The following is a 16,797-nucleotide window of genomic DNA, read 5'->3' as shown; positions in this document are numbered from 1 at the left end:
ACTTAAGACTCAGCTTTTTCTACTAATCAAACTTTTATATGACTTTTGTGTTAAAACTTCTTTCCTATCTACTGTATCTTCATGACTTTTTGTTTTCTTAATTTTTTTTCAGATTAAAATGTTCAGAAAACACAGCTGCCCTTTTAGCCTCTTATATTGTTCAAGGTACCTTCTTGTGTTCTTGTGAATTGTTATCAAATTAATTCAAAACAAGTTTTGCTTATTATTTTTTATATGTGTTCATTATCAGAGAGGCAAGCACTGGTATGCCACACAAAAAAAGCCCCCCCCCCCCCCCCCCAAAAAAAAAAAAAAAAAAAAAAAGATGTCAGAAAAATCAGATGCCCATAGTGGGGGATTGAACCCATGGCACCAAAAAAAAAACAGCAACAACAACAAATCCCCTCCCTTTATTGCAGTCACCCTCAGGACTGTGAGTTAGTGTCCTTAATAGCAAGAGTCTGTAATAGTGGGAATTTAATTAGTCAATCGTCTGTGATTTATATTTGCTGGGGATTTAGCTGCTGTCTGTATTATCGGAGTGTCTGTAATAGCAAGGTGTCTGAAAGGCGAGAGTTGACTGAACTGATAAGTACTTGGGGTGCTGATAAGTCCTGATAAGAGCTCAGTGCTAGAGAATTGAAGGAACCATAATTCATGAGCCACCTGTTGCTTTGACACACATATGATCTACACACCTATGACATCAAAGCCACTCAAGTACATCTGGTACCAATCCAAGTCTTACTACCATGTCTAATATACTGCACATCAATCTGGCACCCAGAGTCCTCAGGCTTTTTGGCCAGTGGTTGGTTACCTGGAGAGAGACTCAGAAAAGTGAAAATTTTGTAATTTTTCTGAATTGGCTGTCCTGTTTTTGTCTCTGCCTTCTCTTGTACTTTTTACTGCCAGATTTCTGAAGTGAAAACATTCAATTACCCAGAGGCTCTCCAGGCGACCAACTGCTGGCCAAAGAGCCTGAGGGCACAAGGGTACAGGAATTAGATACATGCTATAGTGTATTTATGACATGGAAAATAAACATCAACTGTAAATATACCCAGATGCAACTCTGAGTGGACTAGTGTTGTAACAGACTTTCTTGGGGGTGATTTTTGAGGACAAATTATTCCAAGTTCATGTACCAAAATTATTTCATTCAGCTTGTGGTTCTCAAAATGACAGTGTACATGTTTGTGTTGGTCACCCATTATGTTTTTCTATTTTTTTAGGAGAACTAGGTGATTATGATCCAATGAGGTGTAGAATGGGATATCTGTCAGAATATCAGTTTTTCCCTGGTCAGGTATGTAACTATGCTTGTCAAGAACCAGGTTTGCCGCAGTAATCTTTTAATTAATCCTATCAGTGATGGCATTACTGTGCCTTTCTGTAATTAATGGACTCTATCAAAAATCTGAAACTGGCCAGCTGTTTTAACTAACACTGTTACAGCGACTATTATAAATAATTATTAATAGTGCTTAAAATGAAGTAAGTGTGGTTGATTTGTTTCAGTCCTAAGATTTATTTCCAAAGTTTACATGTATACCAGGGTCCGAAATTGCGCTTTCCTGGTCGCCAATGCGACTAAAAATTTTGCACTGGCGACCAGAATTTCACAACTAGTCGCCAGCGGGCGATTAACTATTTCATGCCACGATCATTATACAAACAATAACTTTGATTTTCAGCCAAATCGATAAAAATAAAATTCAAAGCCGCACGCCAATTGGTCTCTTACTTTTTACCTTTCCACTGCTTTTGAAGTATAAAACCGATTTTCCTGTTATTATAAATCTATCACAACCCTTCACAGCTCGAGCAGTGCGAAGTTTCGCTGCCATGTTTTTTGAACGAGAAATGCTGCACGGTTGTGGCCTGGTACGAACAATATGGCGATCCGTCGATCGTCTTGACAGAACGCGAAAGGAAAGATCATTTACAGTTTTGAACATAGAGCAAAGAATCAACCGGCAGTTTTTCAATTGGGTACATTTCTTCTCCAAAAGGTAGAGACAAGAGAAGGTATAAAGTTGACTTGACACATTTAGTAGTCTTATGAAACTGCGTATATAGCCGGCATTCGATTCGTTCGTCGTGGTTTTTCAGTGGTAGATGTATAAATCGCCATTGCGGCCCCAAACGCGTTCTCTTCGTTCTGATTCTTAAAAGAAAAATTGGCGACCAGAATTTTCCATCTGGCAACAAAAATTTTGGTTTGTGTTTCGGTGTGAAGGAACAATTTTATTGACACTTTTTTCCCTGCTTTTTGGCGACCACATTTTTCCGAATGGCGACTGAAAAAAAATTTCAGTCGCCACTTGGCGCCTGCCTAAAAAAGTTAATTTCGGACCCTGTATACTATCAATAACAATAAATATTAGGGTCTGGATAGTAGCAGCTGAATAACAAAGCACAGAGTTGAATATACAGCTATTTCAATTGACGTTGTCGGATTAAAATCAAGCTAAAAGACAAGACCGCAATGTTTTGTGGGATTATTTTTTATGAATAATTTCATCAAAATCATCCCTGCACGTGCAGGTCATTGTACTGCTAATTACAACCTATTGTTTTCTACAGGCATGACTGAATTTGATGAATTTATTCATAAAAATCTCCTGAAACTTTCGTTCTTGTCTTTTAGCTTCATGCTTTGAACCGACTTAGTTAGTTGAGATGACTGTATAGTGTAAACCAAAATGCTAATTTACTATAAGCACAAAGGAAATTTTAAATTAACATAATTAAAGTTGATGATTAAGTGTAGGTTTTTTTAAACTGCAGATGACAGAAGTTTCTGTCGAAACATGTTTTCAAATTTAAAAAGTGTTGTGTGGTTTCTTAATTAGAATATCGAAATATTAGGGCCCAGAAACATGAACATGTCCTATAGTTTAGTAGTATTTGCTAAAAGTGAATCACTAAAGGCTGTTACCGTCTATTCTCATACAGACAACAGACTCCGAGAAAAGAATATCAACCTACCACAAGGAACACAGGTATTAAGAAATCAATGTTTTTGCTGTTCTTGTAGTTAATGTTTCTCAGACTCTAAACTGCTGCAGTCTCTAGGTCTGTTTTTGATTTTCTTTTTTTTCTCTTGCTCAGGGGGCTTTTGCCAGCTGATGCTGATTACAATCTCCTGGATGTTGCACGGAGATTAGAAATGTATGGTATGACACTTTACCCAGCAAAGGTAAGCTTAAGTAACTGGAAAATTTCTCAGGACACTTTTAACCCTTTCACTCTCAGAGTCAGTTATGGCGACATTTAAAGTAGTTCTAAGTTTTGAGTCTGTGGATGAATCCCATGGTATGACCATTCAAATGAAACCTCTTTAGCAGTACTTCGACTCAGTACTGTTGATATCCAAGTAGGCTGTAAATGTACAAAATGGAATTTGGGTTTTTTCTTGAGTTCTCATTTTGGGCACTCATGGGAGCAAAAAAGTTTAAATAAGGATGATAATAAACAAAGAGTGTTGGTCAATTTGGGAACATTTTGTCACTGGCAAACAAAATTAAGTGTAAGCTACAAGTGCATGTTAGCAAATGAGTTGGTTTCCAGGAAGCTGTTTATGATTTATTTTCTATTCTTTCAAACTCATTATCATACATTACCTTACCCAAGAACAACAGGAACATAAAATTTAAACCAAGGAGAAATTTGAACCACATTATACACAATCCAAATTGGTGTGTTTTTATGTTTGCTGTATGTTTATCAACATGATATGCTGTGTTCTTTACAGGATAAGGATCATGTTGAGCTTTTCCTTGCTGCTGCACATATGGGAGTCTCAGTATTTCAAAACGGCTCAAAAATCAACACCTTTTCATGGTAAGCTGTGCCTCAGGTTTTTGCCAACTCTCTCTGTTTTTTGCCTTTCCATAACAGACGGTAGATCTTTGATGTGTGTTTTTAATGGTGAATGTTCTAATCATTTCAGGGCAAAAATTAGAAAGCTTAGTTTCAAAAGAAAAAGATTTCTTGTCAAGCTTCATCCAGAAATATTTGTAAGTATTACTGTGTGATTCTAAAAACCTTGGACACTCTCATTAACTCTTTCACTCCCAGAAGGATCCCAGGATCAATAAAATTATATGATTTCTCTTTACATAATCAATACATTGCCAACCAGACTGGTGATGAGAATAAAAAAAATGATCATCAACTAAAGTAGGTGATACAATTTGAAGTAACACCAAAATCTGTGAACTAACTTTAAAAGGAAAGGTATAGCAGTCAGTCAGGAGAATTAACATTCAGATCATGGGAGTAAAAGCATTAAGCTTTGAAAAGGGAAATAAAGAGCAGGGTGGAAGTAAAACAATTAATTTTTCCTGAAAAAAAGAACAAGGCATTCTAATCATTCACTGTCGATTAATTTGTAAGAATCTGTTCAATGATGTTTAATATTTAATAGAAGATACTGAAGTACAACAGAACCCCACTAATCTGACCACCCTCAGGTGGAAGTGTGGCCGTAATAATGAGGTGGCCAGATTAACAAGGTGGTCAGAAGGTGGGGTTCCACTGTTTAGTTTTTTGGAGTGGCTGACCAGTACAAATACCAACATTTTGAAAATATTGATCAAATTTCGCAGAATCAAATTTGAGTGAGTTGTTTGTACAGCTGTACCAGATTGAGAGAATGATTCCTTTTCTACCAGGGTCATTACAAGGATATTGTAGAGTTCCAGATGGCCAGCAGGAATGCTTGTAAAAGTTTCTGGAAAATAGCAATAGCTACACATGCTTTCTTTAGGTGAGTGCTGCTACATGTAAAATGGTAAAATGCAGCAAAAAAAAAAAAAAAAATAATAATAATAATAAAAAAAAACAAGGCTCTTCTTATTGCCTGAAGTCGGGAAAATGTTGCATATTGTTGAACGTGGGTGCTTGAGTGAAGGATGTGAAATTTTATCAATTTGGTGAATTCTAAATTCTACATGTACCTGAAAGCAAGTGAAAATTCAATAGGGAATTATAGTTCTGGCTAGTGACATGGTGTGCAAAAGAGATTGTTTGTTGGCATAGGTAAATACATGTAAATGTTATTTCGAAAAATATTTACAGAATAATTGATTTCTGTCGCTACATCACTGGCCTTAATGCAAAAGGGTTTATTGCTATTGTTATTGGTTATAGTCAGTGAAAAGCCAGATTTTTTTTATCCCATTGATTGGCCAGGGGTAGTTATGTAATAATTTGCAGTTGTCATTTGCATGTAAGTTTGGAGGTTAAATGGAATTTCAGTGTTTGGATGGTTTATTTCCAGGCAAAATGTAGGTAAACCGATCGCCAAGTCTGGTCCAAGAATACTCAGTAGAGGCTCCTCGTACAGATACAGTGGAAGAACGCAGAAGCAGATCGTTGAAGGATGTCGGACAACCTTTAGACAACAACCTGCATTTGAAAGGTTGGTGTCTCTTATGTCAAAGTGATGTCCATCGACTCTACAGCAAACCAATGTTTTGGAAAGAGTACGGAGAATGTACATGTTGCATTCAGGAATGTGATATGGCCCACTGTATCACACAAGCAAATGCTTGTCTCTTTTTGCACCCTCTATTCCCTGTCAAGTTTCCAAAAAACTCCATCAATCATTTCTACCAAGAAACGAAGTTTGGATGGCTCAGTGGTGAGAGCACTCACCTCCCACCAATGAGGCCCAGGTTTGATTCACTGACTCGGTGACATGTTTGTTGAGTTTGTTGTTGGTTCTTGTCCTTGCCCCAAGAGGTCTTTCTCTGGGCATTCCGGTTTTCTCCTCTCCTAAGAAACCAACACTTTTAAATTCCAATTCCATCTGCAAGTGTCGCCAATTAGAGTTTAATTTTTTATTTTATTTTATGGGTTATCTTCATACGCCTCCCTTTAAAGGTGGTGTCTTAGTTGGACATTCCCCACTCTCACTGCACTGAAACCACTGAAACTGAGATAAAGATTTGTTATCTTCATAGGTGTGCTGTGTTACCGGTTGTGTAAGCTTCCTGCACATAGAAAATTAAGTGTATCAGTTAAAATTTTCATCCAGTAAATTTTAACCAGCTTGTGATTCGTAACCCCCTTACCCCCGTTATGTGAAGTACAATAAGTTTAGCAGGTTCTCTTACTTCATGCGCCAATGTCAGTACTGTTACTTCTTTTTGATTGGTACATACAGTGTGCATGTACTTACAGTATAGTGGTTGTTTGAGTTTTCATGACACCAAGGGGGCACTTGCACATACATATATTCAAAGTAAGGCACTTAACAGTGTTTGCTTAAGCGGGGTTATGTGGTATTTAATAAAAGTTATTGGTTTCAAAATTTATTTATTTTCATTTCTGAATCTTTGTTTTTCGTTTATTTTTTTTTTTTTACTTCAGATCACAAAGCATGAAAACACCTACAAGATCCCACTCAGTAGGAAACTCGTATGAACCCTCACCAAGATTATTTGGCGCATATGGAAATTCTGAAATAAGAGCAACAGAAAGCACACCACCCCGACCATTGATACCTCTCCAAGAAGCTGTAGAGAACAGAGCTCTTTCCTTGAATGGTCCAACCACGACAGTGACTGTTGAGCACGAACAGAAGCCGCAAGCTGATGCTCCTGGGGAGGACATTGCCCTGGTACCATTACCAGATCCATTACCAGATAATACAGGTGTTATACCTCTGCAGGACCTAGATGATGAACCTGATATGATGAGGGAGGAGTCTGATACGCCATCAGAAGCTGCATCAGAACCAGACTTGGAGTGGCAAGGAGAGGTGGTGGGAGCAGCCGGTGTGAAGACGACAGAGGCAGCTGTCAACATGCAAGAAATACCAGCTGCAGATGAGGTGGAAGATAAACCTGAAGAAGAAGAGGAGGATGAAGGATTTGAGCATGGCACACCTTTGAATTATTATGGCGAGAATGATGTTGAAGAAGAACTTGCGGTACCAGAAGGTTGTGTACGTATCGAGTACCAACCGCAACCAAAACCACCCTCCCCAGTGGAGGTGAGTGATGTTGAGACAATGTCTCCTCCACCACCGTCCCCTCCCCCTCCTCCTCCACCTGAGGATGACGAAGTTCCAGATGAAATGCGAGATGAGGGTGTTGGACAGGAGTTTCCATCGCCACCACCAGAGCTTCTACCTTCGCCGCCACCAGAGCTGACAGATGAGTTTGAAAAGTAAGTTTGAAACTCAAGAGTGCTTCCTGTTCATTTAAGTGTCATTTCATTTAACTTTGCAAATTGCAACGCCCTTTGATTGGTTAAGAGAACTTGACTGTGTCGTTTTCTAAACCAATTGGAAGGAAAAAGTTACAGTCAATCCACGTCATGTGTGACCCGCAGTTTTGAAATTTGAACAGAGTTTTGAAATTTGCGTGTCAGTTTTGAACATCGCCAAGTGAACGAAATTTCAGAGTTCCCGTAGAAATTTCCCTAGTTTATTGACGGTATAAAGCTATGAATTTGTCTTGACATTACAGCATTAAGTATTTCAAGAATAACAATTGTTTCCCAAGTATTTTGAATCTTTTTTTTTTGTTTATGTCTTTTTTGGAAAGATTTTCAGAGAAATGTTCAACATTCCATTCGCATGTTGGACATTACAAAGAGAAATCTGAATGTTCATTTCATTCTTGGAAATACTGGTCACACGTGACGTGAATGAATTGACTGTAAACCAATATAATTTATTGTGGCTTCCAGTTGCAGTTATCTGTGAGATCAATTTAAACATAATTTAAAATTTGTAAACATCCTTGAACTGACAACAGACAATGAAGTATCTGAAACATGTCTTCCAAACTCAAATGTTGTGTTGTTGTGTTGAAATTTAAATAAACTGATTATGAATTGTACATGTAGGTCAGAGGAAACAGAAACTCCTTCAGTGATTGTTCCACATAATGGTGTTCAAACAGAGAACAAGGAAGACAGGAGAGATTCAGAAAAACTAAACATCACGTGCAGTAGCATAGTGACCAAAGTTCAAAATGGAGGAGTGACTAGACATGGCAAAGGTGGGTGCAAGTGAACTAATATCAAAGGCCAAATTCTCCTATTTTGTTCTGACCCATACTTTTCTTATAAAAGTATTGTGGAGAAGTTATGGAATATCCGGAAAATTCACCTGGGGTGATCATGTCCTTAATTCTCATGACCTCAGGGTTTGAATAAGCATTGATATTACAAGGAGAAATTTGATGCTGATCACTGATAGGTCTGAGAGGGTTAATGTATTGTAAGTTGATCAAGACATGGATTAGCAGCAGTGCGCTTTTGGTTATATTTATGTGTGACTTGGTGATAAGCAGAAAACGTGAATATGTAATTTGGTATGAAACATGGTACATGTGCAGTATATTCTTTTAACAAACATTGTGAAGGTTGACTGGCCATCACATGACAGTCACGGAGATGTTCACAACCAAAGTTGGAAGACTTGATTAAGATAAAATTTAATCTTTTTAGCATTCTAAGAAGTTCCACTTGTGAATCAGAAAACATGTTACTTTGTGATTGGCAGACAAGGTTACGAAAGTCTGCCTTAACTTTGGGTTGTATTGTTGGAATTTCATGTGGATGTGGTGCTTCAAAGATTTTCACTTTTTTTTTGTTGGAAATAAACGCAAATAGTGAACTGTAATGTACTACTTTTAAAACAATGAGTTTCAGCTTTAGCAAGCACATGAAACTTTGATCATCTATTGGAAAGGAACAGTATTGCCAAGAAACCGCTTGTAGATTCCAAAGCATTTTAATTTTAACCAGCCCATGGCTCTATTCATGTATGTATAAGGGATGATCATGACTTGTTCTCTACTGGGTCAGTACATTGTCAGTAATGGAGCTAGTCTGTGGTTGAAATTTTGTATTTTTGCTATTGGTTTTCTTGAAGTGAATTACTCAGGCACAGAAAAGTTGGTTTTTGTTAACAGTATGCTTATATAAAACTGCAAGATCGTACAAAGCTATGCTTAATATAACCGTAACTAAACATTTAGAGAGTAAACCTGAAATAAAATAATTATAATGCGTAGTTAGAACATGGCAAGCTAAAGTAACATGATGTTCTCCAATTAGGCCGGAAGGATTAATAAAGTACTCCATCTGTCTGTTATATCTTAATGATCTAAAACATAGAAGTTATGACCCTACAATGTACATACATGCAATTCTTAGTGGGATACAAAGAATTAGTCTAATTAAAATACATAAAAAGCACTGCCCTGCTAGCAGAGGTTTCTTTCTGGAAAGTCTCGGGAAGTAAACAAGCTGACTATGCGAAATACTAAAGAAGCGAATGACTTTGTACATGCTATTATACTAATTATCAGAAAGAAACCTCTGCTAGCAGGGTAAAAAAGTGCTAAATATTAGATATACCCATAGAATAGATTGGCTCAATTCAGATCAGAAACTGTGAAGGAGTGTGTTATATTTAATGAGTCAAAAAATAATTGTCTGTGTGGTTTTAAAATTAACAATAACATTAAAATACACATTTTAGTGTAATGGAAACAGTAAAGGAAAATCAACATACATTAGAATAATACAAACTTTTAGGTAACATAAGCAACATGGCTAGTAAAAAAACTTCAACATGTAATCTTTGTAATGTAACTGTATTAAATAACTTAATAGTTTAAACCACTGTAGATGTACGATATCAGTCAATTTATTGCAGGAGGACAACGTTTTCATAAGTTGTCATTTCTAATTTACACTTAATGTCTAATTGGCTCAAGCTTGTCAAAGAAGCGTGAAATTATGCAAAATGCTGTCTTTCTGTCCTTGCTGCTTTTGCATAATAATAACCTGAATTCTCTGACTCTGTTACTCATCTCCTTTCATTTGACTTGCCTTTGTTCTCTCTTGGCTTTGCTTCTTCAATCTCTGACTTCATTCTTTTCTTCCTAATCTCTCTCTAGATTTTGATGAAGTCTGTGGCCCCTGAAGTCATCAACAGTAACAGTTTCCAAGCTAACAAAGGACAATTCAAACCATGTGTTTTGTTAGCTCTCTCTTTCCTAGAGTGAAATTCATTAATGACTTGCATTAACTTGTCTCTAACTTTTGAGTTTGATTTCTAAGATCTTCAAAGTGTTGCAGTTGAACTGACAGCTGTCAAGTAGAAATCTCTCTAGTTGGCATTTTTCTTTTGTTGTGTGGGCTTGTTGATACAAAGTGTAAAGTGTGACAATATTATTCATAGAAAAGTTTATACTGAGTTATGGACATAGTACTTTTATTTTGTACTGAATATACCACTCAGTGGAGATATTGTTTTTATTGATTGAGCCATTCGCATGAAGATATCTAGCAGTATCTTCCTGCAATGGTGATGAGTTTGTTGTGCTGTAAAAATTGGCTCTTAAACCTGATTGGTTGGGGAAAATAATTATTCTAAAGTGCAACCACTCGTGAACACGAACTTAAGTTTTGATCATTCTACTGCAGAATTGCTTTTCATGTTTCATTTCTTTTATTAAAGTTGCAACATTTCTGCTCTGTCACTGTTAGGAAAAAAGGGGCTTAGCTTAACAAAACACATGGGCTCAATAAATGAAATGCTAAAGTTCAGTGCCAAGGTAATGTTCAACTGAGGTCTTTGTTTACAAAAATGCCAAATGTCTTTGTTTCTACTCAAGGCTGATTAAAATGCTTAAATAAACAAAATGTAGACTAAAGATGCAGATGTTTAAAACTATGCCAATAATGCTGAGAATGTCTTTCTTTTCTGTGTCTAGCCCTCTTTTCCTGTTTCCTGTCTTGAAAGAGTTACTTTTAATACATTAATCCGGCCAGAAAACAGCCTTATGAATCACTGAGGCTTGACTGATAAATTTTTGAGTCTAAAGTTAAGATCTTAATCTTGTGACATTAATTTAACCTAAAGCTCTTAGTCCAAGCCACACCTTTTGAACTTTGTTAAAATTAATGTAAAAAGAAAATGAAAGGCAGAAGAAATAATATTCTAATAAATGGTGTGATCATGTGAGGGGCTTTGTTAAAGCACTTACAGGATATGGTTGGCTGAATAACAGGAAATAATTATAAACTATTACTTAAAGCTTTAGTTTGCCTTTTATCTTATGCCATTCATTATTAATATTGTGCTTCTGCATTTTGATCTTGAAGTTGTCTACAATATTAATTGTGCCAAAAAAAAAAAAAAAAGAAAATAAAACTACATATCATCCCCTGTTTTATTCCAGAGTCAAATGGGTATTGACATGACTGTGGATGAAATCCTGAAGTATAATTAATTATCATTCAAGTGAATTCTTGTTTAATTAGCACTATCTCGTGACTGAGGTTATTGTCATATTACAGTATTTTACAAGGTTAAATTTTGGATTTTTATTACATTTTGATTCTGGGCAGTTTTGTAAGTGGCTGCTCATATTTTTAAAGCAAAAACCATTTGAGGATACGATGCTACTATATTTACCAAATTTAGGTCTTTGTCACAGCAATTACACTTGTGATAAATCGTCAATTTATAAGCACAGAATAGAAAGGATTCTTGGCATCTACAATTATTGAAGCATTTAGAAAAAATGTCAAAAGAAGTCTTTCTTTGTAAACATGAAATGTTTTGCTAGTAAATTACCATAATGATTATACAACTTACCATGTCCACCTGATAAATCCTGAAGATATTAATAATATCCCAACCCTAACATAGAAATTATCCATAATGCAAAAGTTTGTGTATTTACTTTGCAGTACAGGCATATTGAGATATTTTCTGGTCCAACATTCTCTTTCTGTAAGCTTACATTGTACATGACATATATAGGGACAATAAATAGACAAGTACAGTGTATCATTTTGTAGCTGATTGTGATGTGTGAAAAGGTTTTTTTTGACACAGTTATGATTGAGTTTGTCCTCTTGTCCTATTAAAGTTCCATTGCAATGTTTTTTCTTTAAGTGCTATTAATATTAAACTTCAAGCTATACACTCATGACATTTTAAACTACTGTATATGGACATTATATCAATTGTGTTGCTTATATTTGTGTGTCTAATTATTTAATGTATGTTGTGGAATTATGTTTATTTCCATACAGAAAGTTAAAAGTTATTTAAAGTTAACTTTAAAGTTATATAACAATAAATATTTACATATTTTTATTTAGCACAGTAAAATGCAAGCTGAAAAGTTTAGTGCATGAAGGAAAGAAATACATGTACATGAGTATACAACAAAACAAATGAATGCAGTTTTGTTAACTCCTTGGAAAAAAAATGAAGGTTTATACTTGCTTGTCAACTTGCGTGAATTGCAAGTGAAAATGGAATTGCAAGGAGTAGTTGTAACATCATGTACATTGTAATTGAAGGGGTGCTTGGAAAAAAGCCCTAAGTGATTTCTGATAAATTGTTAGATTCTCCTTCCATATTGCCTAGTATTCGCTTGTGAAACAAGAGGAGAATTTGACCTTACATCAAAAGTCACTTAGGGCCTTATTCCGGGCACCCCTTCAATTTGTGGCAATATGGTGGAACACAAATTGCAAGGAATAGTTTTATGCAATTTTAGGTCACATTTGGTTGCAATTTTGCCTCAATCTGTCTTGCACTAAATATGTCTTATTTTAATTAGCAGGCATAGCTTTTCATGTTATTAAGAAATATTTTAACAGCACAATTTATGTTAGGGTAATGTAAGAACTTGACGTTTCCGTCATTCAGCTTGTAAAGCATGTACATGTAATCTGGCTGCCATAGGCTGCTTCATTTTAGGGTAAAACTTAATAAAATACCTTTGTATCAGGTACTTTCCACATGTTGCTATTAACAAGGCTTGTTTCTTATCCCAACAAATCACAGTTAAGAACAACCAGTGTCTAATTTCTCAGCACATTTCAAAGGAGTGCATGTCAACTTTCAAGTTTGAGTTTCATGTCATTGAAAATAATATATATAGCAACCCTTTCTTTCCTTGAATTAGTTAAAATCTCCCCAGTTTGGACACCCTTGATGATTCTAAGATGATAATATGTGATTTGGTTGAGTTTATGCTAGATGTGGGGGGGGGGGGGGGGGTGGTGGAGGGACTGGATTTTGGGTTATTGAAGTGTCAGGCAACTTTTGTGTCCTGCTCTTTTTTAACTGACCATTGCTGTCCTCGTGTGCTGATGTTACATGTATTAACATCCATTGCTGTGTGTTAGTCACTTGCCTGGACATCCAGTTTTTTTTTTTTTTTTGGCCTAACCAATGGTCAAGACAAGCTTTCACTTGCCCGAATAAGATAAAGACGATAAAACCAAGTTGGCCATGTAAGCCACAATGAAATTTCCACAAAATTCTTAGCAGGGTTGAAGACATTGCTGCACACAAAATGTTGCTTATCTAGTCGCCCAGGGCCCACAGGGACCCAAGACAAAAATAGAGCATGAACAAGCTTACCTTCAAATGGCTTGATGCACAAGAAGAAAAGTCACCAAAGCATCCAAGGACTATGGGTTCTTTGTTCATAGGCCTTCTACAATTTTTCAGCAGGTGTTACCCTTGAGAAGTGTTTGAAAGTGGTGTGGAGTGCTAAAAAGGAAATTCCTACCATTTGTGATCAAATATTATTTAGATTGGAGCCTAATGTAATTTTATGGGGTTTTATGTGACAAGCACCCCACTGGTTTTAAAAACTTTATTGGGATGTTTTCCTCCTTCGGCTAAGAACATTACACTCTTAAGGATGTAAGTAATCACCTTGTACGATGGAAACAATGTCTGATATGGTTGTGTATCATGTCTTCATAGCCTCAACCCTCTCATAATATACTCTTACAGTGCAATGAACTCAACTGGGGCCACCCAACATTGATCAGCCAATCACAGGTCACGTTTATAACAAAGGAGTCTGGCTTTCGTAGTTTGTAAACCAATCAAAAACGAGAACATTTTTTTAAATGTCAAAGTGTTGGGTTTTTTTGGTGGCCCCGGTTGAGTTCGTTGCACTGTAAGAACTGGTTCATTTGTAGTGTGCGTATATTTAGTGATGAATGCATGTGGGAGGTTTGGAGAGCACAAGAGAAGCGTAAACAACTTTAGCTTCTTGAGTGCTCTCCAAACTTCCCAAGTGTATCCATAACTTGATATATGCACAGCTAAAAGCATGAACCAATTCTTTTAGTAGTGAAAATAAAGTAAATTAGTCCTGAAAAACAGGTTTTGTTCCTGATTAATTGCAATACTAGTTCTCTAAATGTGCTGTACAAAAACACAAAGTGAAAGTGGTTTCTCATATCGGTTTAATCTTAACATTTCATTAAACTTCAACAAGCTCTTATAAATATACATTTTTTATGGTGTTGTCTCTCTTTACAGAGGTTATTAGAACATAGCGTGCACATGCTTCCCCATCTGATTTGCACACATCATCTGATGGATGCACAGCCCTGCGTATGTTGAGAAAATAATGTACCATGACGTCGTCAATAGGAATTAGATTAGGAAGCACGCGTGTTATGTTATAACGAAAAGTGTAACATCCTTAATAGTGTAACATATATTCTTGGCTGAAAAAGGTTGCAGCTGCAACTGAAACATTCTGATGTAGTTTTTAAAGCCAATGTCAACTGTCAACCGTTTCGACTTTTTACCATACCTGGCTTCAAACAAATATTTTGATAACATTTCTCTTACTTAGGAAATGTTATTTGACTTGATATGTGTTCCTGCCAGAACTTCAGACTAAAATGTTTTGACAAGTTTGCCAATGGAAAGCACTGAAAGGTTGAACGAGAGGAGTGTCAAAATTAATGTTTGATTTGACCTAAGCTTGTAATCCAGATAACGCATGTGCAAAATAGATTTTAAAAGGGAAAGGGACAATTTGTGAGTGGCAGTACTTCTCATAAGTACAAGTTATCACCTTCTACAGTGGATACATGTGATTGCTGTACATGAAGGGGTTGGTGGAAGGGGGTAATGTCTTCGTAGCCTCAACCAACTGCTAAAGTTCTCTGGAGGAAAACTGTGAGTTCCTTAACCTTGATATTTTCATGTGATAGAAATAGTCTAATAAATCAAAGGCTCCTGTGAGCCAACTCGTGAATGCAGATGACACATAGTAATTGCAATTTAGACGGCTACGGAAACTTCCTCAAAAGCTAAAAGAAATTATATCTTTGCCCGATTATGTAACGAAAAATGACCATTCTTGTACTATTAAAATGATTGTCAAATTATTCTGTACAGATTGAATAAGCCGATTATTCGGATGCGCCGATTAAAAAATATCACGTGTTTTTTTTATTCAAAGTTTATAGGAGCACGCCATGTGCAGCTACGTCATGCAAATTCGTGTGATAGTCCGCGGCTACTGGATTTCGCGATCGGGCTAGTGGATTCTAACCATCACTTGCCCGATGGGCAAGTGAAGTTTTTTTGGGAATTAAAATTACAAAATTACTGTAGGGCAAGCCGATCTCACAAAGGGAAATATGTTCAACAAAGTATCGCATTACGATTCATGCCCGACATAAATGCGTGAAATTTTTCCTTTGGAGTTCAGTCCACGCAATCCTCAAGTAAAAATAATGAACTATGACAAGCTCTTGCTAAATAAGAATTATTTATCGACCGCGTCCTTTTGCTTTCCCATAAATTACCAGTTGTAAATTTCGAAAATGAAACATTTTTTCCCTTTGAAACCTCTATGAAAGCTGACAAGATCTTAAAAGTGTTCATTTCACCAGACATTTGCATAATTTTGTTTACGACGTCAATGATGCGTGACATGGCACGTTCCGCTTTCGCGTGAAAACTGACAAATAAAATTATTTTTTAATTAAATTATTTTTAAATTAAATTATTTTTAATTCTTGAAAGAAACCGCACTTCGTAGAAAAAAACGAAAAAATCCTATAACTTTGCTCAGATTCAACGAAAAATCCCCATTCTTACACTAAAATGATTGTCAAATTATTCTCTACAGAATGAATGAGAGAATTCTGACGCGTCGTGAAACAAATTTTCACGTTTTTTTTTTTTTCACTAATTGAGTTTACGACCCCGGACTTTCTGAAAAACTGAAAAAACTTGAAACTTTGCAAAGATTGAACGAAAAATCTCCATTCTTGCACTAAATGATCGTCAAATTATTCTCTACATATTGAATAAGAATTTCCTGATGCGCCATGAACAACAAATGTTCGCGTGTGTTTTTCCACTAATTGAATTTAAAACTCATTCACTGCGCACGCCCGAAAGTTAACGACAAAACCGACTGATCGACTGATCGACTGATCGACCGACCAAGTCGAGAGTCAGCTATCGCTATAACTCGTTCATTGCGCATGCGCGCATTCACGAGTTAAAAATGGAGCCGTAGTATGGTTATAAGATTGTTAGTTGAAATAATCTTATTAACATACTACGGCTCCATTTTTCATTAGACTATTTCTATATTTCAACGAAAAATATATTTCAACTAAGAATAATGATTTAGTAACCTTTCATAGAAAATGGACAGATAATTTTCCACTCTAAAATAGTAATAGTAAGCATCATTGTAATGTCATTGTGATTAAATTAATCGTTAATTAATTATTGTGAATACATATAATTAACTGATAATTAATGACAACAACAGCAATTGCGCAGCTGTTTTAGCTACTTCCTATATGTTATTACTTGTGTTGTAATTTTGTTGTATTTGTGACGAATGAAATAAAAACAGCAAAAAAAAAATGTTAATAAGATTGTTGCAGAATGCTAATTCAGTCTCACAATACCCAGGTAAAGCTTTTTTCTTTGATTCATTCCTGTTGTCC

General features: G+C 36.0%; 1 protein-coding gene and 1 long non-coding RNA gene across 2 annotated transcripts in view; one reads left to right on the top strand and one right to left on the bottom strand.

Moving 5' to 3' along the window:
* Positions 1 to 16,797, top strand: part of LOC146469463 (FERM, ARHGEF and pleckstrin domain-containing protein 2-like) — a 42,727-nt gene that overhangs the window by 8,827 nt on the left and 17,103 nt on the right. The window contains exons 6-15 of the mRNA XM_085123480.1: positions 113 to 165; positions 1,236 to 1,309; positions 2,962 to 3,008; positions 3,118 to 3,205; positions 3,761 to 3,849; positions 3,959 to 4,025; positions 4,683 to 4,777; positions 5,291 to 5,431; positions 6,385 to 7,185; positions 7,870 to 8,024. Coding sequence (XP_084979606.1) covers positions 113 to 165; positions 1,236 to 1,309; positions 2,962 to 3,008; positions 3,118 to 3,205; positions 3,761 to 3,849; positions 3,959 to 4,025; positions 4,683 to 4,777; positions 5,291 to 5,431; positions 6,385 to 7,185; positions 7,870 to 8,024 — 1,610 coding nt within the window. The remainder of the gene's footprint in view (positions 1 to 112; positions 166 to 1,235; positions 1,310 to 2,961; positions 3,009 to 3,117; positions 3,206 to 3,760; positions 3,850 to 3,958; positions 4,026 to 4,682; positions 4,778 to 5,290; positions 5,432 to 6,384; positions 7,186 to 7,869; positions 8,025 to 16,797) is intronic.
* Positions 11,242 to 16,793, bottom strand: LOC146469464 (uncharacterized). The gene is made up of 2 exons (XR_014867246.1): positions 16,402 to 16,793; positions 11,242 to 15,012 (listed from the first exon to the last, which is right to left on the bottom strand). It is a non-coding gene; the product is annotated as an uncharacterized LOC146469464 (long non-coding RNA).

Source organism: Pavona decussata, unplaced genomic scaffold (genome assembly GCF_977016875.1).
Source record: "Pavona decussata unplaced genomic scaffold, jaPavDecu1.1 SCAFFOLD_124, whole genome shotgun sequence".
Lineage (NCBI taxonomy): Eukaryota > Metazoa > Cnidaria > Anthozoa > Scleractinia > Agariciidae > Pavona > Pavona decussata.
This window is presented reverse-complemented; position numbering and strand designations above follow the sequence as displayed.